This window comes from Buteo buteo, chromosome 18 (genome assembly GCF_964188355.1).
Source record: "Buteo buteo chromosome 18, bButBut1.hap1.1, whole genome shotgun sequence".
NCBI classification, from domain to species: Eukaryota; Metazoa; Chordata; class Aves; order Accipitriformes; family Accipitridae; genus Buteo; species Buteo buteo.
The window spans coordinates 6,242,484-6,270,348 of NC_134188.1; the positions used below are offsets into that span (position 1 = coordinate 6,242,484).

General features: G+C 39.4%; 1 protein-coding gene across 1 annotated transcript in view; it reads left to right on the forward strand.

The window, feature by feature from the left end:
- The window catches only part of ATP8A2 (ATPase phospholipid transporting 8A2), a 306,672-nt gene that overhangs the window by 181,451 nt on the left and 97,356 nt on the right, over nt 1-27,865 (forward strand). The window contains exons 28-33 of the mRNA XM_075050583.1: nt 13,092-13,166; nt 15,892-16,014; nt 17,053-17,131; nt 20,497-20,558; nt 20,903-20,959; nt 25,302-25,409. Coding sequence (XP_074906684.1) covers nt 13,092-13,166; nt 15,892-16,014; nt 17,053-17,131; nt 20,497-20,558; nt 20,903-20,959; nt 25,302-25,409 — 504 coding nt within the window. The remainder of the gene's footprint in view (nt 1-13,091; nt 13,167-15,891; nt 16,015-17,052; nt 17,132-20,496; nt 20,559-20,902; nt 20,960-25,301; nt 25,410-27,865) is intronic.

Genomic DNA, 27,865 nt, shown 5'->3' on the forward strand with positions numbered 1-27,865 from the left:
GCTGAAATTCCCAAGCCGTGAAGCGAAGGCTATTTCTGACATCCTCTTTCTCCTCATATAGTCATCCAAACTATAAACAAATGTTCCCTTGCTTGCCATACAGGCTTGCCTACACAAGGAAGTTACAGTGGTTTAACTGCAATGTGATTGTAAATCTACTTAAATTGGTTCCAAATGTTCTGTGAGCACTCTAAGCCTGATTTAAACTGAAATGATAGCCTGGATAGGTTGTTCCGCAGACTTAAATCCTGCATTTTGAATTAATTGAGTTTATTGTTGTGCTGCGGTATGGAAGGCTGTCTTAAATGAAACATTAATTTACTGTCTGTTGTGATATCCTATTTGGAGTTGAAATGACTCTTTCTGAGAAAGTGTTCCTGAGTGACTGGAGGCTGGGAGAGCCCCATGCAATACAAGGGTTGTTTGCTTTGTCTAATTCCAGATGGGTCTCCAGTGTCTTTTGAGGGAGCAATAGCTATGCTGTGTTTTTCAGTTCTTCCAGAGAGCTGACTATCAGGCTTATAGAGGTGGACTGGCTTGTGTCCGTATTGCTCAGTGTTAACACCTGGAGGAGTAGTAGATTGACTATCCTGTGGCCCTTTGTACTTGGTCTGAGTAGACCAACTGTGTGTGGGTTTTTTAAAACTCTGAAGTGCCCTAAAGAATGAGTTCTGCGCTTATAGTATTGGTGAGGTCTCATGTTGTGGATATAGGGCAAGATAAAAGGATATTTGAGGGTACTAAGTCTGCCAAGGTAGCTTAAAGGACTGCATGGGTTGAGGGTGCCAGATTTCGGACTAGCTGTGGGCCGTATGCAGTGAAAGGCGTTTCATAGCTTAAATGCTTTTGCCACTGGAGAAATCTTTCTGATGCCTAGATTAAAAGACTACTTGTCTAACCTCGTAGCAGCATTGTTTAGAACAAGTATTTTCTCCCCATCCTGGCCTGAAAACATCTGTAGGTGATCTGGGGTACCACTGTTTCATATGTATTGGTTACCAGCTTTATTCTCTAGGAAGAGTTGGTAAAAATCTGTTGTTACCAAAGTGTTCCATATTGCTTATTAAACAGCACGTCGAGTTGTTGAAATTTGTGGAGAGGCATTCCTTCAACCTTACTTGACTCACTGGTGTCCTGTTCATGATGTTCTTTCCCCTTGCTAGTCAGGTAGGTCCTAAAAAATAAACCTGTCAGCTGCTGCTCTAGCTTTCTGCCTCACATAAAGGTTCACACTTGAGCTCAGTGTTTTGAACCCTACCTAAAACTCCTTGTCAAAGGATGTTGTGTTGCAGGATGTTTACAGGGGCTTAAGAGGAAACAGGAAAACTACCAAGAAATAGAGCTGTTGCAGGTTACTACATAGGCAAGGCACAGGAGACTTGGAAAATCCACAAAGCTGGATAGTTGCAGATACTGGGTGAGTACCTGGAAATTGGGTGGTTAATACTCTTCCCTAGGGCTTGGCATGTGTGCACTGTTAACGATGGGCAACTAGCTGGGGTGAGCCATTGGCCTGAATGGGTATGACTGTCCTGATACTCTTATGCAAAGTTACCATCTGCAGGTCTTTCTGAAATTGAGATGCTCCTTCAGAGAGCTGAGCACTTTCTCCAGTAACCAAGATCTTATGAGGGCCGGTACATGCTTCCAAGGAGAAAAGAAATGGTAATACATTTGACTTGAACAGGAATCTCCCCATACAGCTGATGACTCTTATTTCCTGGTTGCCTTCAATTTATATAGTGCTGTGCTGGTTCTCTCTCTCTCTCTTTTTTTTTTTTTTTTTTTTTTTTAAAGGTCTTAGTGTGTCTTAACTCAGGTGTTAAATGGCTACATTCTGCACCAAGGAGAACTACTTTTCTAAAGATTTATGCTGTTCCTGTCTAGAATGAGGGGAAAATGCAATAGGGGGAAAATGGTTACTGTGTTTTATTTGGACAAATTTTCACATAATACATGGGTTTTGTAGAGAACAATGTCTTTTGGAGCCTCTGCTGTGTCCTCTGAAGAGGTCACTGTCGCAAAATTTTATTAAAAGGGATTAAATATGCATCTCCTCTGCATTTAATTCATTTGGCTTGGAAATGGAAAACATCTGTCTTGCACTCTTTAGGTGCTTTTCCACACCTGAGTCTATTTCTGAAGTACAACTACTGTTGGAGGACTAGAAGGAACTTGTACAGCAGCTAGAGTCATGCTGTTGTGTGTAGCCCAAGTCAATCATGGTAGGGATTCTTTCTGTGCATGTTTCCCTGCCTCCCACTGTCTGCTGTATTAAAAGTTAGCAACACTAGTGCTCTTTACTGTAGTTAGTTTGTGGAAATTCTACTCAGGATATAAACTGACTTTCTGAAATAACTTTGGGATCTTGTATAAATAGAGTTTTTACAGTTCATATGTATTTGCCTCATTTTCAAGTAAGTTTGTGGTTAGTTTTTCTTCATAATTTTTTTCTATGTTGCATAAAAGATGACCTACATATTCTGAGAGTTGCTACTTAGAGTATTGCCTAAGCTGAAGCCTCATTTGTAGACCTTATTCCTGTGAGTGTCGCCTCAGGTGCCACCTTGGATTTTCATTGTGTGTAACCACTTAGTCTTACTGTGTTTTTGTGGAAGTTGGTTAAAAGCTACAGAAACCAGAGGTATATCCCTGGCCCGTGTTCAGAGGCAATTTGGCAGTCATTTGTCATTAAGGGTTTTCCCAGCAGGAAGGGGGTGGTGCGAGTTAGCTTGCTCGGGTTAAAAACTCATTTGCAAAATGCTGTGAAACTAAGAACCGGTTTACAGCAGGCATCGTCAGTCTGCCATAGTGTCTCCTTTACTACCCAGCCTTTTTGGGAGAGTCATTCATAAAAAGCAGCAGTCTCTGCTGCTTGCTTGGTGTAGTGAGTGAGTGTACAATACCCTCCTAAAGCCACGTAATGAAATCTTGGATTGAATTCAGGAATCGTGCGAATGCATTGCTCCTGTGTAAGAACTTCTAGGTTTTTCTTGTCTAAGGTATTTTTCCTAGCTACTTTGATTTTCCTTTGTACGCAGCTCTATCAGAAGATACAGCAAATGCTTTAAAGGCACAACAAGAATTTCTTTGTATGTATTCCAGTGAAAGAAAGCTAATCGCTTTCCAAAAGAAGTTCAAACATTATTTCTTTAGTGAGAACTACATCAATAAGTAATTTACCAGTGAAATGATTGCACGTCCTTACTATGTGCTGCATAGTTTGGCAAAAGATGTTTAGGATCCAAGTCTTTTAGCTTTTGCCAGCATGTAAAGGAATGTATTTAGATTTAAATTACCAATGTTGTGTGTATTTTCCACATGAGAGAAGTGGCAAGGAAAGCAAGGGAGAGACCTTTTGTGAACTAGTCTTGGAGCCTTTAGGGAAGGGGTAGTATGTTTAAAAGCAGCTGTGTAAAAGAGAAAATGGTAAGTTCTGTCTATTTTTAGATTATCCCACTGACAAAGAAAATGGTTGTGTTAATAAATAAAAATGGAGCAAATGTATGATAAGTACTAGGGAGCTTTTTCAATTGCATCATGTGTCCTGGTAGTTTTGTGCTAGAATGCTGTCTCTGTGCTGCAATGCTAATAGAGGTGTGGGTAATGAGAAGCATGGGCTGCTCCTGGGATTAACCACTGGAAAGGTTTACTCTTGTCAGTATGACAGAAGATGAGCTGCAGTTTCTGTAGTGGTCTGGCTTTTTTGTTGCTAATTTTGCTCTTTTCCTTGGGTTCCAAGCTGTCAGAAAACTTTATATAAACTTCCTGGATAGAAGTAGCTTAATGCAAAGGCTAAGAGGGACTGAATTTTATTTCATAGGGAGGAACAGGGGAAAATAGACTTGCAAGGGGAACCAGGCAGTTCATGTAGCCATAATAGGGGATCCTAAGGGGACTGCGTTTCCAGACCTAAAATGACCTTGCTACAGAACTGCTCCTATTACACTTAATTCAGCAGCTCTGCGGAAGGATTCCTTTATGTGGTGACAAGAAAAGCAAAATCTGTGAACCTGCATTTATAAATGTAACATAAGGGACTTCTGCAAATAAAAGTAAGAAGGGAAAGGATTGAAGTGAAATGTCCTGTAAAATAGGAGCCGAATAGTGACAGTCAGGGTCTTGGTGACCATCAGCTTTATTCAGTCAGTTCTTGGAATGCATTTGGTCCTTGGTAATCTTAAAATAGTTTTGATTACTGTAAGACATTGTGTAGGTTCATATCCAAGATATAAGAATGCACAATTGTATGTTAGCTACATTAGTAAATACTGATCTCCTTATCACTTTTTATCCTAGTGGCCTTTATACCGTAGGCAGGTATAAGTGAATGCACTTGTATGTGGATTAGGAACTCCCTGCTACATTAAGCTACATATAGGCTAATGGAAACAGCCAGCTCCATAATGCTGCAGGAAGAAGCAAACTAAGAGCAAAAAAAGTAGTACCGTTTTCTTAATAAATTACAGCATTCTATACAGTCCCTTTTCTAATTCAATTCTATCTTCCTCCATCCTGATAACCGCTACCCCCAAAGGGTTAGTGCTTCTATATTCAAAGAAATCTTTGCTGTATGTTCCTATGTTCCTTTGATGCCATCCCAGGGTACTACACGAATGAGGTCTGGGTTTGGGATTTTGTCTTTTCAGCTAAGTGGAGGTAAAAACAGGATACTATGACTTTAGAGAAACAGATTGCTTGTTAGTCACTTCAGGGCATGTACCTACATGTACGTGACAGAATGTGTTACGGTGAGGCCACCTCCAGCTTGAGTGGGACCAGGTGTATTCCACCAGTATCCCACAGAGATACAGCTCCACAAGGCTATAGGGTCCCAATGTGGGTATTTAGATACTGGGTTTTGACATTTATACTCTCCCCTTCCCAAATGCACACAATGTTGGGGTGGGTTTTTTTGCATTTGTGTGCTAATTTCTGGGGCCGGATTTCTGTTAAAGCTTCCGGTCTCTGTATGCTCTTGTTCTGGTATGAGGGGTGTTGAAACATTTTGTTGTTACAGGTCTCTGATGTGCTTTATTTAGGCTGCAGTGAGCTTTATGCCCATCCCAGGTGTGAAGAGTCTTGCTGGGTTTAGCCTCACTTTTGACTCATGGCATTATCAGGCTTCACTCATGAAGCGCTGTGTGTTTTGTTGGCTTTCCTTCTGCTCGTACATCCAGTACCAGACTTGCTGGCCTGTTGATCTTTTCTGTAGCTGTTTCTGTGTTTTTCTTCTTTCACTGTCCTTACTTGTGTAGTAGTAGTAGCATCCTCTTTTTTTTTTTTCCACAGTTCCCTAAACTTCTATTTCAAATACTGCCTTTTTTTGCTGTCTGACGCAATTTTTGATACTGGATTCTAAGTGCTTGGCAAAATTGCAGGTGGATAAGCTGCGTGAAAATGTTAATGTTCCCTTACCTGATAATATAAATAGTTAAACTTAGGTCTTTTTTTATCCATTTATTTCAGCACTAGAGAACAAATTAAGAATAACAAACCCAAAGCAATTCTGTTACTTTATTGGTTAAAGATACCACTTAGCTTCAGAGAAGCCAGCAGGTCATTTAAAACCATGTAATAGCATGTCCGTATCTTTTTATGCGAGATGTGGATCAATTACACAGTTGTGAAAGTTGTATCAAGACCAGTCTGGAGTGAATACATGCTGAGGAGATACCATAACTTCTCATTAATACATGCCAAGCTATTAATAATCATATTGTACTACTTAGTTCTACAGTGATGTGCTAGTACTCAAGGGCAGTTCAAGAAGTTGAATAGGCAAATCTGGGAGGCAAAAAAAGAACACCAAAAAAGACCCAAAATGTTAACATTACTGAATTGTCTGCAACACTGCAGTCACTGCTGCTGTGTGCATAAGCATGTCTTCCACGTTGATGGAAACCTTTCTTTACAGGTGTTCTTTTTTTGGTCAAGAAAGGAGTGTTAGAAGTAGTGTTTGTTTTGTATAAGAAGGCTGGTGGACCTGGGAGTTCATAGCATGAGTTTCCATTGCTCAGCAGCAGACAGTGACCTGGCATGATGTTTCCAGCTTGCCAACCAAACAGCTGAGCCCACCTCACTCCTCAAAAAAGGGATGGGAGGAGGATGTAGCCAACAAGGTCTTGCCTCGTTTCTTCTTGCCTGGTGTCTTCCAGCCTTCTCGGCCTGACTTCCAGCCAGAGCAAGATGCTGTGCTGGCTTTGTAGGATAACGATGGGAGACTTCCCAGTGTCATCAGTCTTGATAGTCTTGCTCTGGCTGTGGTTTGGACCCCTCTGACCATGCAGGCATGCGGAAACTCTGCATCCTCATGGGGTTTGAGAGAACTGCCCCGAGCCTTGTTTTTTTCCATATGATTTTTAAAAAGTCAGTGTGTAAGTCCTGTCACCTCTAGGGTGTCACATATATACATGATGAGATGATTCTAGTGTAGCAGTGTCAGCTTTCTTGGTACTCCAGAAGACTTAAGGAAGGATGAAAAAATAAACTCAGAGTAGAGCTGGCTCTATTTCTACAAGGGAAATGTTCTGAGGAACTGCTAAGTTTAACCACATCTTTTGGCAAGTACATCTGCCCTTTGGCAACATGGGCCATTTCTAATCATGTTATCGTAGGCTTGCTTCTGCAGCAATTAGTGTGCTGGAGAAATACTAAGTCCCTGGAACGCTTCACACCAAAAGAGCTGGAGAAATATCTTGCCCTTTCTTTACTTGGTTTCATAAGATTAAAAAAAAAAGTCAGATTACAGAGCTTTGTTAAATTTGTTCTAATGGGCTGCGTGTTCATTTTACCAGTGACGTAAATATTAAATGCATAATTTGGCATACTGATTAGATGTTCATGTAATTCAAGGAACACAAAAAAAGAAAAACACCACCCCACTGTGAAGAGAAGGAATTTGCATGGCCTGCTATGTTTTGTTGGGTTTTTTTTAAACACATTAATCAGTATATCAGGGTCAAATGCTGCTGGAAGAGGCAATCTTCTCATGTCTTAATGGCTAGGTCCTTTTACGTATACTGCGGAGTCATCTGCAGATGTGGTATCTTTCCACAGTATTCAAAACTCCCAGGGCAAGAAACATGATTGCTATCTAATGATAACCACTGAGAAAAAAACCAGAGGGTAGCTAATTCTTATTTAATTTTGAGGTCTTCAGCATTATTCTGAGGATTTAAACTGTAAGAATTGCTAGTCTGTGGAACTGTGGGGTGATGTTCCTCTTGGCCCTCAGGCCCCCTCTCCCTTCTGTTCTGCTCTGTGCTTGCCTCTCCTGTTGAATGCGAGCTGTGCTTTGGAGGAAGGATGTCAGCAGTTGATCAGTTAGAGAAGAGGAGCATGGAAACAACATGTATAAGGAAGAAATCAAATTTTCTGCATATGCCTCTTCTATAAGCAGAGAAAGACGAAGCTGATAAAACTGTGCTCTTTAGTGTGCTGAAATATAAACTGTCTATCTGTAGTCAGCAATAGAAGAAATAACTGTTCAGGCTTAGTTAATAAATTAGTATTTAAGGCCAGGAAATCTCTCTTTTATTGGTTGTTTTGATATCTGTTTATCTGATCAAGCTTTGCAGTAAATGCATAGGGGGGTTTTAATGAGACAAAAGCAGCATGAAACTTTAAAAATAATTGCTAACACTTGGGGAGAAGATGGGAGATGATTTTTAAGCTTAAATGGGCAGTTGTTTGGGGTGCACAAATCTAGAGCAAATGCTTTTCAATTGAAAAACATCAGTCTGTTTTCAGCAAAGAGTTAATAACAGTGGGGGGAATAAGAGGAGCAAGGGAAATATTCTTGGCAAATCAAGTGAGTCTCAGGCAGCCATGCCTACCCTGTCAATTCTTATTAATAAAGCTCTTTACCTATATTATAAAATTGGTGCTGTACATTCTCTAATGAAGGGATTATTTTAAGACTGTGTGCATTTGGACAGGAGTAAGAGCCCAGCATTGAGAGAGACATCTGTAATGAGAGATTTTTAATCGGGATGCATTATTAATGAACTGCACAGGAGATGCACAAACCTGCTTTATTAGGCAAACTGTAAATGAGCCTATTTGGTAAGGACATGCAAAATGTGTGTGTGCTGAGAGAGTATATTTTAAGAATTTAACTCATTTCTGAATAGTAAAGGCATCTAGTCTGGCGATAATTGGTGCCTGTGGCAATTGTTGATACCCTGACTACATTAGCTTTCTGTGCCCTTTAGCAGCATTGGGAAAACATTTCTAGTACTCATTAAGCTGTCTATTATCAAGACTTCATAAATATACACATTTAGAATAGATGATTTGCTATCCCAGTGCCTTAGAGCACTTAAATAAATTAGTTCCTGCTATTTCAGGCATTAATGTTGTGGTAATTATGCATGAAGCAATAATGCAATTAAAATTGCCTTCCGAGTTGCTCAAGTGGGAATATTTTTTGAAAATAATACTTGATCTTTTCTCAGACGATACTCTAGAGCAGGTGGATGGGCTGTGTAGCTCAAAATGGCAGTGCGGAACTGTTTTACCTCGAGATCCTCAGTTTGCCTGCAGGTCAAGTCAATATTAACCAAGTATTACCATCTGTTGGCTTTTGTTGACCTCTGGAAGGAGGCAGCAGTCTGATTGCCGCACCCCCTCTGCCTTCCCTAGTGGCAAAGTGCCCACATCACAGCTGGCATCAAGTGTTTCAGCAGTGGGGTTTTTTTATTTAAAGAATATGGCCACACTTCAAGGCAGGAAACATGGACTACAACATGTTTGCAACATGTTTCACTTTCTTTGTGCACAATACCTCCTGGTTTCAGATCTTTTCAATATCTGCTATAATAAAGCTCAGCAATATATCAACCCAGATTTCAGCCTTGGGTCTGAATTTCTTTACATTTAAATTGGACCTCTTGTTCCTTGGGAGAAAAATATATATATTTTTGTAGCTGAGTTACAAATAAGCTTTTCCAGCTTTTTGGCAGTCAGGTAATAGTTAAAGTGAAAAGGTTTCTTTTTTCCAGCCAGAAAGGCAGTTTAATAACTTTTGGGTCCATTTGTTCATAGCAGTACTGGAGTTGAGCCCTGCAAACCCCTGGAGCTTGGCAAGCCAGGCAGACTTGGCAAGTTTTCCTACCAGCTTACCAAGTCTGAGTCAAGCATGGGTTGTTGCAACTTCAAATACATTTAGTACATTTTGTTAACAGGAACATTGAGGTGGAGGGGTTGTTTTGATTTTTTTTGTTGTGTGGTTTGTTTTGGGTTTTGGGTTTTGGTGTTTTTTTTTCCTTTGCTGACCTGAAAGAATACCATACTCTCTCTGCACACAGCTGGTCCTTAAACCATGCATGACAATTTAAGGCTTGTGTTAAATTTGAAGTAAGTGTATATTTTACGCAGAGTATCTGATTTATTCTTGACATTAAGATACCGAGGAAGTATATGACTTTCTGTTGATTGGCATTCAATACTGTGAATCTCTGGAAAAGATAACCATAGCTGTTATTTACAGTGCCTCGTAACTGTTACAGCTTTTGTCCTCTGTTTGGAGCGTGTGGTGCACGCAGACTTGCATAAGCATTGGGAATGTTCTCACTTCTAATTTTCACCTATATGGATCCTGCCAAAAGAAAAATAGCTCTAATTTGGTTTTTGAAATAGCAGAACATCGAACTTTCTGAATGTTAGTTCTTGCCCATCTAAATCATACCAGCCTTGAAATAAGGAGAAAAATTTTTTTGTAGAAAATTCTTTCAGTGTTGAAAGGTGCTGCAGAAGACTAAAGATAGTGGCGCCTAGATACCTATTTACCACAGTCAGACGCATTCCTCTCAATATTCTCTTATAGTAATTGACTAACCTCAGGGTGGTTTTGGCAGGGTCTTTAATGAATTCTGCATCACCCAATTGTGGCAGAGTAGGAACCTTGAGTAGAAAGAGTTGGGTTGTTGAGGCAGTATTTTTCACTTGTACTTTGACAGTCTGCTGCTTTGTGAGGCATCTTAATAGCTTTGCTCTTTCCAAGTTTTATCTGATTGTATCTTCACTTCATTACTATGCTAATAATTTTGTTGGGAAATGTGAATCTAAGACGTTAGCTTTGCCTGGTTTCGGGCTTTTCTTCTAGTCATGGGCCAGCTACAGAAAGCCTGGCTGCTTTGTTTTACCATCTTGATGGAAAATCAGAACAGTCTGTTGCTGGAGGACTAGTTGTGGGAGGCTATGGTTTCAGAAAGCAATGGTTTCCTAAGTAGCATGAGCCAATGTCATAAAAGGCCTTAACATTTGCTACCAAACCTTTGAAGTTTGCTTTGCCCAGTGGGATCTAGAAAACGGAGCAGAGCACAGGCTGAGGTTGCCAGCTAGGCAGACAGGCTTCTGATTTGTGAGCTATTTATGTTTTCTAGGATTGATGCCCTCGTTCATAGTTGCAATTAATTGCAAGAAGCCTGGAGATGATAAATGCCTAGAGCATCATTGCTAAGTGTCTGGGAGTATGCTTGTTTAAAGCTCTGTTTCTTCCTAGGAGAAGCAGCCCTCAAGTTCCTTACCTGACAGCCCCAAATTAATTGTGGTTTCTTTTTGGGACCTCAGGCTTTGTGCCGAAGATCTTTCATATCTTTCATTTGAAGAGCTGAGGCATACAAGTGGTTGAAACTCTCCACATGTGAGAGTGGTCTGTATGCTACTTTGGGCCATTAATTGAGTGATTACAGTGAGATTTAGAGAGCAGTGATCATTCAAGGTATCAATACAGTAGAAGTGATGAAAAAAGTTGGGATGTACAATTGTCCTTTTTCTGGACAGAGCTGGGGAGTTGAACACTTAAATGCTTATTTAATTTCAATTAGTGCATGACCGACAATGTGAAAGAGGAAATTTTTTTAGGAAACTGGAGAAATATTTTGCAGTTTATACTAGGGCGATGCATTTCAACTATATGGAAATAGAATGAAATTGCTGGCCTTTAAGAAAGCTTACAAGGGCATTTCTAAACTACATGCTGCAAGAAGAGCAGCAGGTATAGAAAAGTGCAAACTCAGAATAATGTAGGGTGAAAGTGATAGAAACTCCCTACTAGAAGGAGCAGCTGAAAGTTTAAAAAATTGTAGGAAATAAGTTTAAATAGCTGGCCTACTGTGCAAGGCATATCTATAAGCAAATGAGTTGATATCAGTGTCATTGATTCTCGCTTGAACAGTGAGAGTGCATTAGAGTGATGATTCATTTTAAACAAGAGTAGTGATACAACAGATGTAAGAACAGCTGTAGAGGTTCAGAATAAGAGTCCAACTAACCTGGTCTCTGATCTGCTGTGAACAGTGACAGTTCTCTGGTAGACTCATCTGCTGTCCAGTTTTCCTTCTGTGATTTTTTTTTTTTCCTAATTGCTTTTTGCATCCACAGCATCGTCTGGCAGGCAGTTCCGTAGATCAACCATGTATTGTGTGAAAACATTTCACTTTTTCTTTTTGTGTAGCCTGTTAATCTAGCATCTTGCAGCAGTGCCTATTTGAACAGCTATTTGTTATTCTTGTCAATCTTGTAAATACTTTAATCTTCCCTTAAGTTGCTGATGTCCCATGTTGAAGAGTCCCAGTCTATTTAGATATTGCATCTATGAAAAAATTTGTAGGTCTTGATGCAGTCTTGTTATCTTCTCTTGTCTTCTTTCCTAATTATATCCATTTTGTGTGGGAGCAGAGAAGAGATCAGATGACATACAGTTATCTGAAGTGTTTTGCTAGGACACCAATACTGTGCAAGTGAGCCAGAGAATAAATTATGCTGGTAGGGGAGTGCTGCTCTGTATGAGTGACAGAACGATGTCAGAAAAGGTGCTTGGCAGTGAGTTCCATGGGCTCTGAGGCGGTGAGAAGGGAATAGGCGCCAGCATCACTTGACTGCTCTGCAATACCTAGTGCATCCAGTGCAGTGTGAACTTGTCAACTAAATGCAAGACAAAACATTTTGAAAGGGAGTGGGGAGGGGGAGTGTTCCCACACACAGTGTTGAATTACTTTTGAATGAAGTGCTGTGGTGCAGTGTTGATTTTAAAAGGGACTATAGCCACAAATTCACAGAAATGCTTTGTTATCTATTAAGTGCAATAATTGACATGCAAACTGTTTCAGGATGCCCTTAAACTGCTGATTATTCTTCCAGTTTCCAGTTTACTTGGGAAAAGATAATTCTTTCCCTTCTTTCTTACAGTCTTTCCTAAGCTTCTTTCAGTGCCCATTGACTAAAACTTTGTTCTAACCCAGTAAAGCAGCTCTTGCTTCAAAAAGCTGCTTAAACAAGATAAGAAGTAGTCTCAAGGAAGCTATGTCCAAGGAAATGCTGAAAAGAGTTTTACCTACGCACTGCAGCTAACAGTGGTTTTCTGGGATTGTGGCGTTACAGAATCCCCTTAGTTGGAAGGCATCTTGGAGGCCATCTAGTCCAACTTCTTGCTTAAAGTAGGGCGAACAGTGAATTCAAACCAGGTTGTTCAGGGCTTGCCCAGTTGGGTTTTGTAAACTTGTAAAAGGATGGAGACTCCACAGCCTCTTTGGGTGACCTCTTCCAATGTTTAATTATTAAATTGATAGTTTATTAAACAGTAATATTTACATCATATGGACAACAAAAATCATAATATGATTATTTAACTGATAAGTTGGTATCGCTGTAATTCTGGGACTGTAAAAATAGGATGCAAGTGAAGCACAGCATCCATCAAAACATGCTTACCTTGAAAATTCTGGTCTTTGCCAACCATGATGGAAATGAGGTTGGCTTCTGGCTTCAAGCATGTTAATTTGCCAGCAATAAGGATTTTGAAATAGTTTGAGGCCATTTGTTTTTTTTAGAGTAATGATGCAAATACAGCAAATTGCTCCATCACCTGAGTATTTTATTTTAAATAAGCAGTACTCTGGCACTATTTAAAATGTAAGACTTTAGAAGAGAGTAACTGCCTGGCACTGCTGATAATTATTTTTAGAGCATGACAAGCAGCTGTCTCCAGATAGTGGTCTGTGTTCCACATCCTTCTCCTCTACTGTAAATGGAAACATGTACTGCAGTAGTAATCTAAAGCTTCTTGTAACTTGTCTTTGTTTCAGCTTTGGTTTGCTTTCGTTAATGGATTTTCTGGGCAGATCTTATTTGAGCGGTGGTGCATTGGTCTGTATAACGTGGTAAGTGCTACATGTTTTGACTTGATAGTGCTTGGGACTTTTATGTTATTTTGCTGTCCCATTTCTCACAGGTAACTGTCTTGGATGTAAGTCGGGAAAGGTGAGTTCATTTGTAAAATCCATTTTGGATCCATTCTGAGGTAGGAAAAAAATGATTCATTTTGGATAGTGTTTTGGTCGCAGAAATAGATTTCAGAAAATGCTTTGGAAATACACGTTTGGCTTAATATAACTTCCATAAAACTCTGCAGCTTTTAGATGGGAATTTAATTTCCTCTTCGAAAGCATATTCAGTCTTTTATACTGAATATTTTGGTGACTGTTCATGTTCAAAATAGATACAGAGCCTTAATCTTTGAGTTTTGGTTTGGCTTTTTTTCCTCAAACCCTGTAACAGATCATCAGAGAAGTGTCATGCAGATGTTTTGGGTTGACCTATGCTACGTTAAGTACAGAACGGGAAGTAGCATCTCTGTGTCACCAGCATTTTTCACTTGAACCAAGAGCAGGATGTGTCAGTCCAGGAGTGATTTCTGATTTTTGCTGCGCTCTGCAGAGTCCCACACTGTGCCATGGTGACTTTATCACTTGAATCAGTAATATTATTTAATCAATAATATTGAAGTCTGGAGGATCTCTGGGACCAAGTTCCATAGCATACCATAGACCTGTGCTGGTGTTTTCAATGGTGTTACCTTTGTAATGTTACTGATGAGTGGCCTCATGTCTGGATTTCTAAGCCATTAGGACGCTTTGTCAGTGTTGAAAAATCCTTTGCATTTCTCTTCGAAGGGAGGAAGTTTAATTTTTTTTCTTCTTTAAGGCGACTTATTCCAAATATATGGTAATACAGAAAAAGCCAGCAAATTATCTCTATCACCAAGTGGTATTAATAGAAACACTTAACTTCTGTCACGTTAATCTTAAAAATGATGGCACAAACCCTCATATTCCGTCAGATTTCATATTCTCTGTGGAAGATACTTATTCAGGGATTTTCCACTCCCTTGATTCTCTTCACCCTAATTTCCTGAATGTTACTCAGTTTGTGTCATTTGTGTTTAGATATTTGCATCTATTATCTTTAAACCTGATTTGATGGATCTACCTACCTTACATAAAGCTCATGGATGAAACTCATCTTCTAGAATCAGTGATGTATAAACTCACCCTTGTTTTATAAGGTCGGTATTTTCTAAAATTAGAACTGGCTGCGTGGACTCATGAAGAATCAAGTGCTAGTGGGATATTAGGGACTTCCACAATTTGAAGGGGTTAGATTTTTAAGTGGATTTACCTCTGTCATTCTCTTCTCTGCTGATTAACCCCTCTATTTCATTAGTAGTCTCACTAAAATATTAAGTATAGGAAACCATCAGAGCATTGTAATTCCTACTTTTGCACTGGTTCATACTGGAGGTTTACCTTCATAAACAAAACCACTAGAAGATTTATTCAAGTGAGAGTGTAAATGCCCCTATAAGCATGGGAAACCTGGGGAAGTATCTTTAAAGCTGTATGAGAACATGCCCTTTTTTGAAGTATATTGGACCAGTGGTCTTAGTTTCAGTTCCCTACCCCTAGCCTGCTGCTATTTTAACCATCTGGTTTATCACTTCATGAGCAAAAGCAGCACGTTCCCCATTGGATCTAGGGATGTAACTCTTGATTCTCCCTAGTCTCTAGTCCTTTGTGTTGCTCTTTTTTCTACTCCCTGACTGCCGCTCGCTGCTGGTGGGAACCACAGCCCAACTTTTGCAAACATGCCTACGTGCTAGGAACAGTACGTAACTTCAAGCTGCTGCTTAACTTCAAGAACACTTCTCAAACTGTTAAAAATACATGTTTGTATAGGATTAGAAATTATTTTTCCGATATAAACTGTTGATGTAAAAGGAAGTGAATGAAGTTTAGCGTTCAGGCATGCACATTGGTATTTTCACTCTGTGCCTGCACTGTAGACTGCAAGAAACATGGATACCCAAGCTGGCTTTAAATGAGCTGCCTCAGATCCTGGAAACACTTTAAGAGCAGCAATGTGGGACTCGGCAGAGGCTAATTTACTCTGCTTCTGGCAGAGTGTCCTGCTGCCTCTCCTGGAAAGCTTCCGAAGCTTGGTCATCTAAGCGTCTACCCATAGCACAGACACATACTGCAGTTAATTTCTTCCTATCAGTTCATGCCTGCCTGGAGAATCCTCAAAGTACCATAATACAGAATGGCCCTTGTCTTTCAGTGTTTTTTCTTTTTTTTTAATGTGATTTCCACATTTGCATTGTCTGTAAACTTAGCTTTGGTTAAGCATATTACATATTTGATTATGGCTACAACTGCAGGTATATTTGAACCCATTCCCACAAGGCTTTTTTGAAAAAGGATGTGTTGTCTTTCCTTTGTAGTCTGATGTGTTTTACCCTCGCTAGATTAGCTGGTACATCAGAAGCTAATGATGCTTAACTTCTTGGGTTTAAGCTAATTGGTTAATAGTCCGAATTTTCTTTCATGTTTCTTTTGTTCATAAGTCAATATTTGAGAGTTATGAATTGCTGAAATTCATGTTTGGACTTGTTTGGAGATTGGAAAATTATGTCAAATAACATGCTAGTTGGTAATATGTCTTCACTGACGCCTGTGGGAATTTTGCTATTGTCTAGATACTGAAATATTATCTGAGATCCACTTAAAAGTAATAGCTGCTTTTAATTAGTATTTGCTTTCCTTGCAGATTTTCACAGCGCTGCCACCCTTTACTCTGGGAATTTTTGAACGATCGTGTACTCAAGATAGTATGCTTAGATTTCCACAGCTATACAAAATTACTCAAAACGCAGATGGGTTCAACACAAGGGTAAGGAAAAGTCTGTTTCTTTAAGAATAACCATACGCATTCTGATTTTCCAGGTCTTTCTCTTTAGAAAATTTACTTCTGCTTTATGCTAGCCACTGAGATTAAGATTGTTCTGCCTCCCCGTTCTTTTCAAGGGATTAAATTTTTTATTTTAAAAAAAAAAGGTCCTTTTTAAATAAGGATTTTCTGCTGTGGCTTCAACTGAAACTGGTCCTGAAATATCCATAAATTTCAATTCAAAGTAAGATTTGTATCAGAGTATGACTTTTCAATTCACAAGTACTGGTAAGTGGTGAGTTTACCACTTTAACAGGAACTAGATAACATCACCTGGATTTTATATAATATACAAATTGTCATAATGCTCTTTACTAGAGGGCTTTTTCACAAATAGTATAGCTCTATTCCCATAGTTCTTTTGGAAAATAAAATTTGAATTGGTTTATTTGGACTTTGAGTTTTGAAGAACACATTTTGCTTCATTTTGCTATTTAAAGACGGAAAATGCCATCATTCGCAATTCTGTTGTTATTCCATAACAGGCACATCTAAATGTACTTCTGAATCGAGGAAGCTGTATGATTGATTTGTTTAGAGAGGAAATTGTAGAGTACGTAAAGCTCTAGTTTGTGCAAAACAGCATTATCTGTAAGTGAAACATTGTGGGGCACAACGTATTTGCCCGTTATAAGAAAATAGAACATGTCATAGTACTGAATCAATCTTTTAATATAATTCTTTGAGATAATTAAAGAAGGGTGACTCCATCTGTTTGCTGTATTTTGATAAAGATCTTAAATTGCAAGCGTGCTTGCCTGTTATATTTTAAGTTGTTAGAATAAAACTATCCAACTGGACCAGTGTTTTCTTGTGAAAGAGCAGAAAATGTAGGAGCAAATAGGTCCTGCAGAAGTTTAGGTATTTCACTTCAGGACAAACATTGTGTGACTTTTAACTACACAATGAGATGTTTGTTAGGAGTTGGAGAGAGGTCAAGAGTTTTGGACTTCACTGACAACTTGGTTTGTTTTCCCTCAGGTTTTCTGGGGTCACTGCATCAATGCCCTGATCCATTCCATCATTCTCTTCTGGTTTCCACTGAAAGTGCTGGAGCATGGTAAAGGCTTCATTATTTCTTCCATCAGTAACTGATGTTCAGTCTCAGAGAGCCAGTGTGTTTGCAGAACAGGAGGTCGTGACAAGTCCCAAGAAAATAATGCTGACAGACAGCTCAATAGGCTGTAGCTGCTGAACTTGGCTAGTTATCTAGTGGCTTTCAGAACTTATTCTAATTTAACATAATTATTGTTCATATAGTGAGTTTAACACGTGAAAAATTAAACTGCTGCTTTGCCAAAAAGTCTTAGTCGAATAGTGAATAATGTTCTGTAAAATGCCTTTTTTCTTTTTTTTTTTTTTTTTGGTAGTGGGTTGAGATCTAAACTTTTTACTGTATAATGTTCTTACAGCAGCTGTATTACAACCATTTGCTTTATATCATGTTGGACCTTTCCCATTCCATAATACAGTACTGTAAAATGTAGGATAAAATAGAGAGATTTCACTACTGTTGAAGTCTGTGGAAAAATTAATTGGCTGGAATGGAAGTAGACCAGATCAAGAGTCAGAGATATTAGGGAAATGAGACTTTTTCTTGTACAAATTAGTCTTATTAAATCTTGCTTTCCATGAAAGGTAATGCAACTACATGGTATTTCAGGGAACAGTAAATCCTATATGGTTCTTACCTAGCTTTGCAATATGGTTGTGTGGGCAGGAAGAACCATGGGAAATCTGTTCTTTTACTGTTGTAAGAAATAGGACTAGATCAGATGAGGAATTTTGGGGCAGGGATGAATAGTATTTATCTAAAATAATGAATTTTTCGAAACTGGAACTCCTTCCTGGAAAACACTAATTTCAGGACAACTTTCTCAGCTCCAGGATGGGTTAATTGGGGAGGAGGTGAAAGAAAATGGAAAGGGAGAGAACATGAGTGCTCACATCAGAGGCATGATGTTAAAGATACTTGTGGGAGGCAGGTTCACGTTCCTCTACCTGACTAAAGTCTCAGTATCGTATCCGCAGTGGTGGCTTCACATGCTGTCTGATGGACAAGACAAGAAAGGGACTTCCCTTTCCTCCATATGTGGGCTGGGAGCTCGGTTCAGTTTTGGGGAGAGGGTTTTCATGGTTGATTGGGTTTTGTTTTGATTTGAGGGTTTTAGATATTTTTATGTGAAACAGAACAACAATGTGAAATGTTAATCTCGACTAGCTGCTCTTTAAATCCCACTTCAGAAATTTTAGGCTGATGTCTGTAGTGGTTACAGTTAAAGAAAAATACAGGTTTTGTTTTAGTCTTCCATAAATGTTTTTCTAACTAATTTCTAAATAATGTAATTTTAATTTCAACAATTAAAATAAGACTGGAATACTCACCCGCTTAAATGGTAACTTTCTGAGTTCCTTTGAATAGGTTGCTTAGTTTGCTTTCCGAAGAGGAATGAATATTGAATTTTCAAGTTTCTTTGTGTTTCCAAGGGGAAAAAGGGATTTCAGTGCTAGAGACAAAAATGCGCCATTCACATTGGGATGTTTTTTAACCTCTTGAGTTCCTTAGAATGTGAAGTGCATATAGTCTATGAATGGGCACTTGTATGGCTTTAGAAATAAATGTTCACTGAGCGTCCTGCTGTTCTCATTAACAGAAATATCATTCCTTTCAGGACTGCTTAGCCTCCCAAAGTGGAAGGTCATGGAAATCACTGGAAAAAGGCATTAACTTAATGCAGTAAAATGTAACTTTAAAAAAATTGAGATTTACACCAAAATTATTCAATTATTTAAATATGCACTGTGTTGTTGCACTACAACAATATATTAGCAAAGTCATTAGGTCAGTTTATTCTAGATCTAGCAAAACCAATATGTATTTAGGCATGCCTTTTTCTTAATAAACTGAGACTGCTGGCATCAGCAGTGTTCACTGGACATGGAAGGCTGAAGTCTCTGGTGCTCTTCACCTTTTTCATTGACACTAGAGGAAAGAGCAACTGAAGTGACTGTTAAAACTTGATGTGTATTTGTGAATGATGTGGTAAACGCCTGAAGCCACAGAGTACCAGGGGAGGAGTTGGGCTGATGGAGATGCCAGTGGCTGGAAACAAACCAGTTCCTAACCAAGCTGTCTTAGGCTTTAGCTCCTGTTGCAGTGTTAGTTACTAGTCTATCTGGTGCTGTTTCTTAGGTTTTGGGGTTTCAAAGAGAAAAGAAAGCAGGGATATAGAAGCAGCAACTTCTGGAGAATATTCATAAACTGTCAGTTCTTTGGAGACAACCACATCCAGCCATTGTAGAAGAAAAACGTAACAAGTAGCTTGGGGTAACTGCACTGACTAAATATATAGTCCTTTTACCCATAAGCCGAGCAGTCTTCACCACAGAGGTCAGGGTGTCAGGGACTCTTCTCTGTAGACTTAATGACTTACTGATCCTGGAGACCTATGTTACTGGAACGTAGTTAACTAAGTAGATGACCCTAGTTTAAGAATGTCAGACCCAGTTTTGCAAATAAATCTGGCAAAATGGTGCCCTTGTAGTAGAAGCACTGTGCTAGGCAGTATGTGTTTAGGAACAGGTCCAAGGTCTTATCTTAAGCCTTTTTCATCCCTGCTGTTTGTGTATTTCTCTAGCAGTTGTCTTAAAACCTGTGAAAACAGCACTACTTATCATGCTTGAGTAATGCTTGAAAGCTCCTGTGAGTACAAGTTCATTTGGCATTAGTGTGGCTGTCGAATGTGCTTTCATGGTGTTCCGCTTTTATTCAACAAGGACTAAGAAAGACTAAACAGACATTTGAAGTATTGCCACGGTTGGCACTTTCAAAGGATAGATTAACATGTACTTACCCCTTGCGTGTGCTTGAGTAGGGCAAGGGTGTGTAGACTGAATGCTGCTCAGGTACAGAATTAACCTCCAGTAAGATATTTTAGATGTTACACGTGTCCTTTAGAGATGGAACCTTTGCGGCTTTTCTTACTTCAGCTCTATTTCACCACAAATCAGCTGGTGTTTTACAGGCTTTTTCTTCACAGGCACAGCAAATAATGGGATTTGTTAAAGGTGTCAATAAGTAGTACAGAACAGATGGTGACAGAACAAGTGACGCTGACATACCTCAGCTCTTACGGGCAAATTACACGTTACGGTCTGGCAAACACTTCCCGTTTTGCTAGAGTGGCTTCTGGCAACCAGGACTATGGATATATGCTCTACCCAAGCATTGTGTCTCAGTCCTGGCTTACGACAACTTTTGCATTACCATTACCTCACAGCTTCTAAAAGTGCTCTTAAATGTTCTAAAAGGCAAGGTTGGGACCAGTTATTTTCTCCTGAAAATCTCCTTGTTATTTCATCTATTCTGTTAATAAACTGATAACAAATGTGATAATTTTTCTTTTTTTTTTTTTTTCCTTTCAGATGCAGTATTCACGAATGGCCAGGGAATTGACTATTTATTTGTTGGAAACATAGTTTACACTGTAAGTTTGTGTATCCTAGCAATTTTTGAGTGGTAGAATTTCTTTACAGTTTTTTTTATCCCATCAGAAAATGATGTAAACCAGAAGAAAGTGTACAAGTAAAATAGAATCAAACTTATGCTGTCCGCATGATTTCCCTCCTTCTTTTTTCATTTCTTTCTTTTTTCCAGACATGCACCAACAGTATCTTCTGCTCTGTCCTTCCCCCATCCCACACTGCCAAGGTCCTGGGTTGGTACCTAAGTGGTAGTAACTTTTAAGGTGTAAAGGGGAGATCGGGCCATGAACACCTTTGAATTTGAGAGTGTTAGTACTGAAGGTGTCTCTTTCTTTTTTCCTTGCAGTATGTTGTAGTCACTGTTTGTCTGAAAGCTGGCTTAGAAACAACTGCGTGGACTAGAGTAAGTACTTTCCAGTATATCTTATTTTATTAGAACACCTTCCTCCACAGTGAGTATTAATACAGAAAAAAAGTACTAAAAATCATTTGAGGCTTTAGTGTTTTAATTGGATCTTTCTTGTTAGCACAAGTTGCAAAGCTCTGTAAGTACTGGATGTGAGAGGAGAACAAACTCGTAGATCCCATGATATGTGTGATGAAAAAGGGCAGCCTGTCAGAAGCAGGAGGAGAACACTAGAGGTATATTGCCAACATACCTATTTAAAATTGAGTAAATTTTGCATGAAATCAACGTACTACCATAATTGCTTAAGGAAATATATCAAGAACATCATCTTTGTACTCTGTAGCCCCTTTAAAAATCAATGCAATAGGGAATGAAAGGTGTCTGCGCATAGATAAACAACTGGGCTTTGAAAACGTTTTTGAAGCTAGTAAAAAGCACTGGTGACTTCACATTGGATGAGATTTTTTTGTTTGGAAGCTTAGTGTAATAAGGGTGTTAGTCAAATGATTATGTTGATTCCTAGATTGAGACATTTAGTTGCAGTGAGAGCGAGCTCTGTTACTGACAGGTGTCAGAATCCAGCAGGGCAGTGACCTCTGAAGAATATGGGGGGTAGGAAGGTTCCTGTGTTGATCAACCTTTGACACCTTTCTCCCCTTCTTTCCCCCAGCTCCTCTGAAACACTAATCTTTTGATTTTGATGGAGTCCCTGTTTCTCCCCACCTGTGAGATGCCTTACGGGAATCTAGTTTTCATGACATACTAAGACGCTGCCCTCAAAACCAAGCTGTTTTGAGGACTCTCATATTCTTAGTTTAGCAGTTTCTTTGAGGGGCTGGGCTTAAATCTCCTAACCTCATTGCTTCTGTTAGTTGTGAAATGTTTTCTTTCATTCCTCCCAGAGGAATTGTTAAGATTAATGAGCTGATGTCTGTTCTGAATTTTAAAGATGAAATACTATCTGTATAGGTTATTTAATTATTAGGGAGATGCTAATATTCTCTGCCTCATTCTCTCATGTGAAAATAAAATCTGTTCTTTTTTTGCTGTTGCTTATGCATAAGTTCTATGTTGTGTACCAACATTTTAAAATGCAAAAATACTTAAATTAATCCCTCATGCACTAGAAGAGGATGTATCCAAGTCTGCACTGGAGGCACGTGAGCCTGTTTAGATCCTGTTATGTTGTGAATTATTTGATGGTTCCTCCTCTCTCCCCTTCCCTGGGTAATTGGTGTCTTTTCAGTCACTTGGGAATAATTATGATCCCCTATTATCTAAATTTTATTTTAAAAGATACCATAACATTTAGTAGATCTCAGTTTTCTTTAACACTGGCATTTTATGGAGAAATTATTGTTATGCATAAAAAAGTGATAGTGTTTAGAATCAGTGTTTTTCCATGTACGTTTCTAATTCCTGTCCCATTGCCTGGACCAGTGACTCTCATCATCTTGGAATCTGATGTTGATTATAGTTATTGTTTCAGCTGTGAGTGAATCAACACACACAGAATCTTTAGGTTACTTGAAGAGTATTAAATGTACAACATTGAGTTAAGCCTCTTCTCCATCATCAAGTGGATTGGTTACATGCAATTTGTTCTTGAGAGTGAGAGGGATGCTGCCACTTGGGAGAACATGATGGGTTTAGCTGAAAGCTTTAAATAAATAATGCAGATTCGAAGTGTTTGGGAGCCTGGTATATCCAGTAGGTAGTGTGGAAAGAAAGGCTTCCGTTAAAGTGGTAACGTGCTGCATAACAAAATCCGCATGTTGGAGCTGTGTGAAGCAGCTTCATGTTACGTGTTACCTATCTGGAACACTGCACTAGGCTTTTTCCCAAACACGTACAGCTTTCTTCCCTGCTTTACCATGCTATATGAACTATTTCAGGTAAATAGGATGCAGAGGATAGCCTTAGTGTGTCTAGTTTTTATGTGAGAGCCTTGATTTCTTTTTTCTGACTCTCATTCATTTAACACATCTGATGGACTCACTTCTGCTTTGTACATGAATTCTCCAGGGGTAAATGACAGAGATCAGTGGAGAATCAACAGTGCAAAGGTTGGTGGGGTGAGAGTATAAGGAACATTTTCAAGCAGGGCAAGAAGGGCTCTTCCTGAAAGCAGAAGCTCTTTTAAATATAGAGAAGCCATTCAGGCAGGTACAAGCCTGTGATAAAGACATGATTGGGACAACCATGAGAGAAGATAAAGACAGCATTAAATGAGCAAAGTCTTTGTTGAGCTGGAAAGGGCAAGGTGAAAAGCTTTATAAAGTGAAAACTCAAACTGTCCTACCAGCAGACAGGGAAGAAAATGAGGAGGGAGACGAAAAAACCAATGTAATTTCAATAGCATAAATACATCTCTTAAAAAGATAAGACTGTGTCTTGGACTGGTTTCCCTGCTTGCTTTTATCGTTACTGGTTTTAATCATAAAGTCTGTAGGAGCTTGCAACTTGGAAGCATCAGTCCAAGCTATCCAGAGCCTTCTGTCGACTTGTTTGGAAGGAAGGCTGTGTGGGTCAAGAGAAGGTGTCACATCCTTTGGGAAAGCGGTGCTGGTGCTGTTCTGCCTTTACATGGGGCTGGCTTTTCTTAAAGATGAGTTCTTGCAGCAACCTTGCAGTACTTGTGTTTTGGGGAGCTGAGCACTACAGTTGCTCACTGTGGCAAGGCTTTATTTTAGTCAGAATCTTGACATGAATTGTCCCTAGTTTTCAGAAAAGCAAGTAGACTGAAAGGGTAAAATATCCCCCTTCCTCCAAGTGTTAACAAAAAAAAACCCCCAAAAACCAACACCCCCCCCCCCCCAAAAAAAAAAAAAAACAAACCAAAAAAACCCAAACAAACCAATAAAAAACCAAAACACCAAAACCTTCCAGTCTCTTAGTTTTATTCACATTAAAACTGAATCTTAAAATGTGGGGGGTTTAAAATAAAGCAGTTCTGGTCAGATCTCCAGTTGAAAATAAATCTTCCTGCCCACTGTGTCTATCCATGAAGGGGCCTACCCTATGTACTGCTCATTAGCCCAGCAACTTTTAGGGCTGAACAAAATTCCAGCTTTCTGAGAGTGCCTAGAAGAGTGTTCTTTCCATCGCTTCTGATGTTTTGCCATACGAATGCTTCTACTGTAAGGCAGCTTCCAGTTTCTCCCAGCTATCTGCCAGTCTGCACTGTGCTGGTGCTGCAGACTGTCCTTGTTTATTTTCACTGCCTGTGCTGGAGAAAGCTCTCCTTTCTGAGGATGCTCAGTGCTTCCAGAGGAGGAGCAATTTTCTCCTCCTTCCCGAAGTTTGTGTCTATCTCACAGCGGGCAGAACTGCAATACTCAGACACTTTGTTTCTTAGACATACTGTTCAAAAAGTCAACAAGTACAGTCATCAGATAGAAAGTATAAAGCTGAGAACTAAACACACACACTGGGTCCACCACAGCAACCAGTGTGTGAATTCATTCCCATGTTCCTATACCCATATGTAATTAGCAATTAAGATTTATGCAGGTACTTCACTGAATTGGAGCCAAAGTCATCAGCCACGGGAGTCGTTGGCATCCACAAAAGCTGGAGCCAATAATGAGGTCAGTTGCTTGTTACAACTGAAATTACTGATTCCATCCACTGCAGTGTAAAAGTAGAACAGCTTAAATCATCCTAAACAGCAAAATAGTTTGGGTACATAGGAAAAATTACTTTATTTAATGCAACTGAAACGAAGTCTGTTCTGGACATGCTCTTGGTCACTTTAATACTACTTTTGTTTACTCTTAGTGAGTCTACAGATTCAAGATATAAACTGCATCACATCACTTAGGACACCTTTAAAACAAAAAAAGCAAAGGTGATTAGTAGATGTTGATTGTGGTAGTGCATTACGCAGCACTGAGTCTTCCTCTGTGAAAGGTCAGCGAGCGGTGCACATGGCTTGTATGTGTGCCCTCTGCCATGAGGGATTGGTCCATGTGAACTTTAACCTGAGCCTTTGAAAATTTCTACCTTTTGATGTTTGTGTTGAACCTGGCATGTGCACAACAGGAAGCAGGCACTAGGTGAGAGAAACCAGAGTACCAAGGAAAATCTGATGAGATTTTGGAGCTCCAAGAAAGACAGATTGGCTGAGAGGACTATCTGTCTGCCCTGTAGTGAGGCAAAAATTAAAGAGGAGAGCTGGTTTATACTGTTTAAACAATCTGTGCTACTGGCATGAAACCAAGTGCGGTAGACAGGCCTGAGAGAGACCGACGGAGACCTGAACAGAGAAATACCAATGGGTTAGGTGGATGGAGAAGTGCTCTGTGTTGACTCTCCTTCTTTCCCTTCTCGACAGTTCAGTCACCTGGCCGTCTGGGGAAGCATGCTGCTCTGGCTGGTGTTCTTCGGTGTCTACTCAGCCATCTGGCCCACATTCCCCATCGCACCAGACATGCTGGGGCAGGTCAGTACGAACGTTCAGCTGCACGGTGAGCTGCTCGGTGCAGCGCCGCGCTGTCACCAGCGCTGCTTCTTGCTGCTTCCTGAACACTCACACAATACTTGGAAAAGAACTGCGCTTTAGTAAGAGTGCTTGTACTTAATTTTAACCTTTTTTTAATCTCTGCATTCATTTAGCTTAATCTCCTCATTAGAAGAGCCTTTTTTCTCCCCAAAAGTGGTATCATATGTGATTATATGCACTGTGGATACTGTATAACAGTGCTTAGTTCACTTGGATAGCAGTGAGACTGGTTCTTTCATTAGTGCTTTCCTAGTAAGACTTTGTGTGTTTGACAAAATGCTATGTAGAAATTTAGTTTATTTGTTTTGAGGTTTTGGTTTTTTCTCATGGATTCTTTCTCTTCCATATATTTTGCTTTCATACTCCTCCTTTTTTTCCTGCGTTCATTTAAAATAAACCAGATTTTACTTGAGAATAAGATGAGATGGTCAGAAACAGAAGGGAAGCTGATATGTTACTGGTCCCTTTATAATACTAGAGGAATTTTGGATTTGCTCCTTCAGTGTCAGCTGAGTTCCAGGTGGTGAAATTTTCCCTTCGGTGTCATTATTTCAACCCATGGTGAGAAGATTGAGTCATGAGCCTGTCAAAATCACTCAAGAGCCTTGTGTGTATTTAAAATAGGGGTTTACCATGAACAATGAAGGACTTAATAAACGTATGTTAAAAAGTTATTCTGTAGAAGTGGAACTGCTGTCAAAATGACCAGAAAAAAGGTATTTTGTAGTAAGTTTAGAGTTTTCCTTAATGCAAAGGTGCTGTTTATGGTACAGGAAGAAGCAAAGCAAACTCATTTTAACAAAGAATCTAAGCATATTTAACTCATGTCACCCTTGTGTACTAGAAAATAATAGTTAGAAAAGCTAAGTGTTGGCAAGCCAGTTAGAGATTTTTGAGGTTACTCTCATGTTTGTACTCAACAAGAGCAGTCGGGCATGATTTTGTTACTGTTCTGGCCCAATACATATTTTATTATCTTGTGCTAGAACAGTGGGGATAAGGGAGGCTATGGTAGATTTTCATGGACAGCTTTTTACAGCAGAGAGTGACAACTGACAGGCTGGGATTAGCAAGTAAGTGATAGACAAAGCCTCGGTCCTCTGATAGTATTTCATGGTGCTGTTTGTGTGTTTCACAGCACATACAGCATCAGTAGCTCTAATTCACGTTTTCACGTATGGAGCAGAAATTTGACGAGTATCATGCAGAGCCATGAACTACTTGTTCTCAACAGCACACTTGTAGTGCTGCCATTAAAATGTCAGCCTTCTAAAACACAAACAATAAGGTGAGCTGTTCCTTCATACAAGAAGGGTTAGGCTATCAGCTTTAGCTTGGTGTCGCTTTTTTTTCTAAAGTAGCTCCCATTATTTTTTAATTGCAACTGCAACAAAATTCATATTGTGTTGGTCATCAACATTTGCTCCAACATAAACCACAGGTCTCAGAACAAAAGCTTCATTTTAATAAGGTTTTGGTTTTACTTGAATATGTTTTTAGATAGTGTTTCTATTTAAACTTTGGGTTTATGCTCTGGCTTTCTGACATTATGACTTGAGAAGTGGTACTAATATCTTGTTGAGATGAAAATAATCTCATGTACTTTTTTTTTGGTGGAGAACACATTTACTTCGATTGTCTGGTCCAGTACTTGTGGAGCTGTGTCCCTGGGTCGGTAATCATCAAAGATGTTAAGGATTGTTCATTATTCTAGAAAGATACTTTATGAATGCAAGCAGTCAGAAACAATCTGTTGTGTGGCTTTCAGTGTGTGTGTTGGGGGGATCAATACTATTCTATCACTGTTTCTTTGTCTTTTTGAGAAAAGGAGCAGCAGTTGGAGGAGAGTGGATTTGGGGTTTTTTAATCCTTTTTTAAAATCAAGGAAAGCTCCCAAGGTAAACGGAAGTTGCTTACCACTTGCATTAACTTATACAAAGTCTGTTGAGTAATCAGTTGCTGTCATAAAACCACCACGTGGTGAAATGAGCTGGGATCGTGTTAGGCTGTGTTCAGTAAAATGAATTGCCTTGCTGCTTCCCAGACTTAAGTTATTTCTTTACTCCTGCTATCTTCTTTTCTGCATTTGCAAGTAATCAAGGTATCTTAAAAGCTTTGTTTTGGTTTTGAATCTCGATAGTGTGTTTATCTTCAAATAAACTGAACTCTAGAACATTTTAGATCCTCATACTATGCAAATCCAGTAGCACTTGAAGGGAGCTGTTTTTCACTGTAGTACTCACCTAGCATCTGTGCCAGCTGGGACTTTTTATGCTATCTGTAGAAGGCATAGGAGGTGCAAAACATTTTATTCCATCCATTCATCAAATGTCAGCATGGAGCCTTGCACATTTTTAAGTATGTGAAAAGATGCTTTGTTTCTGCTGGGATTTATT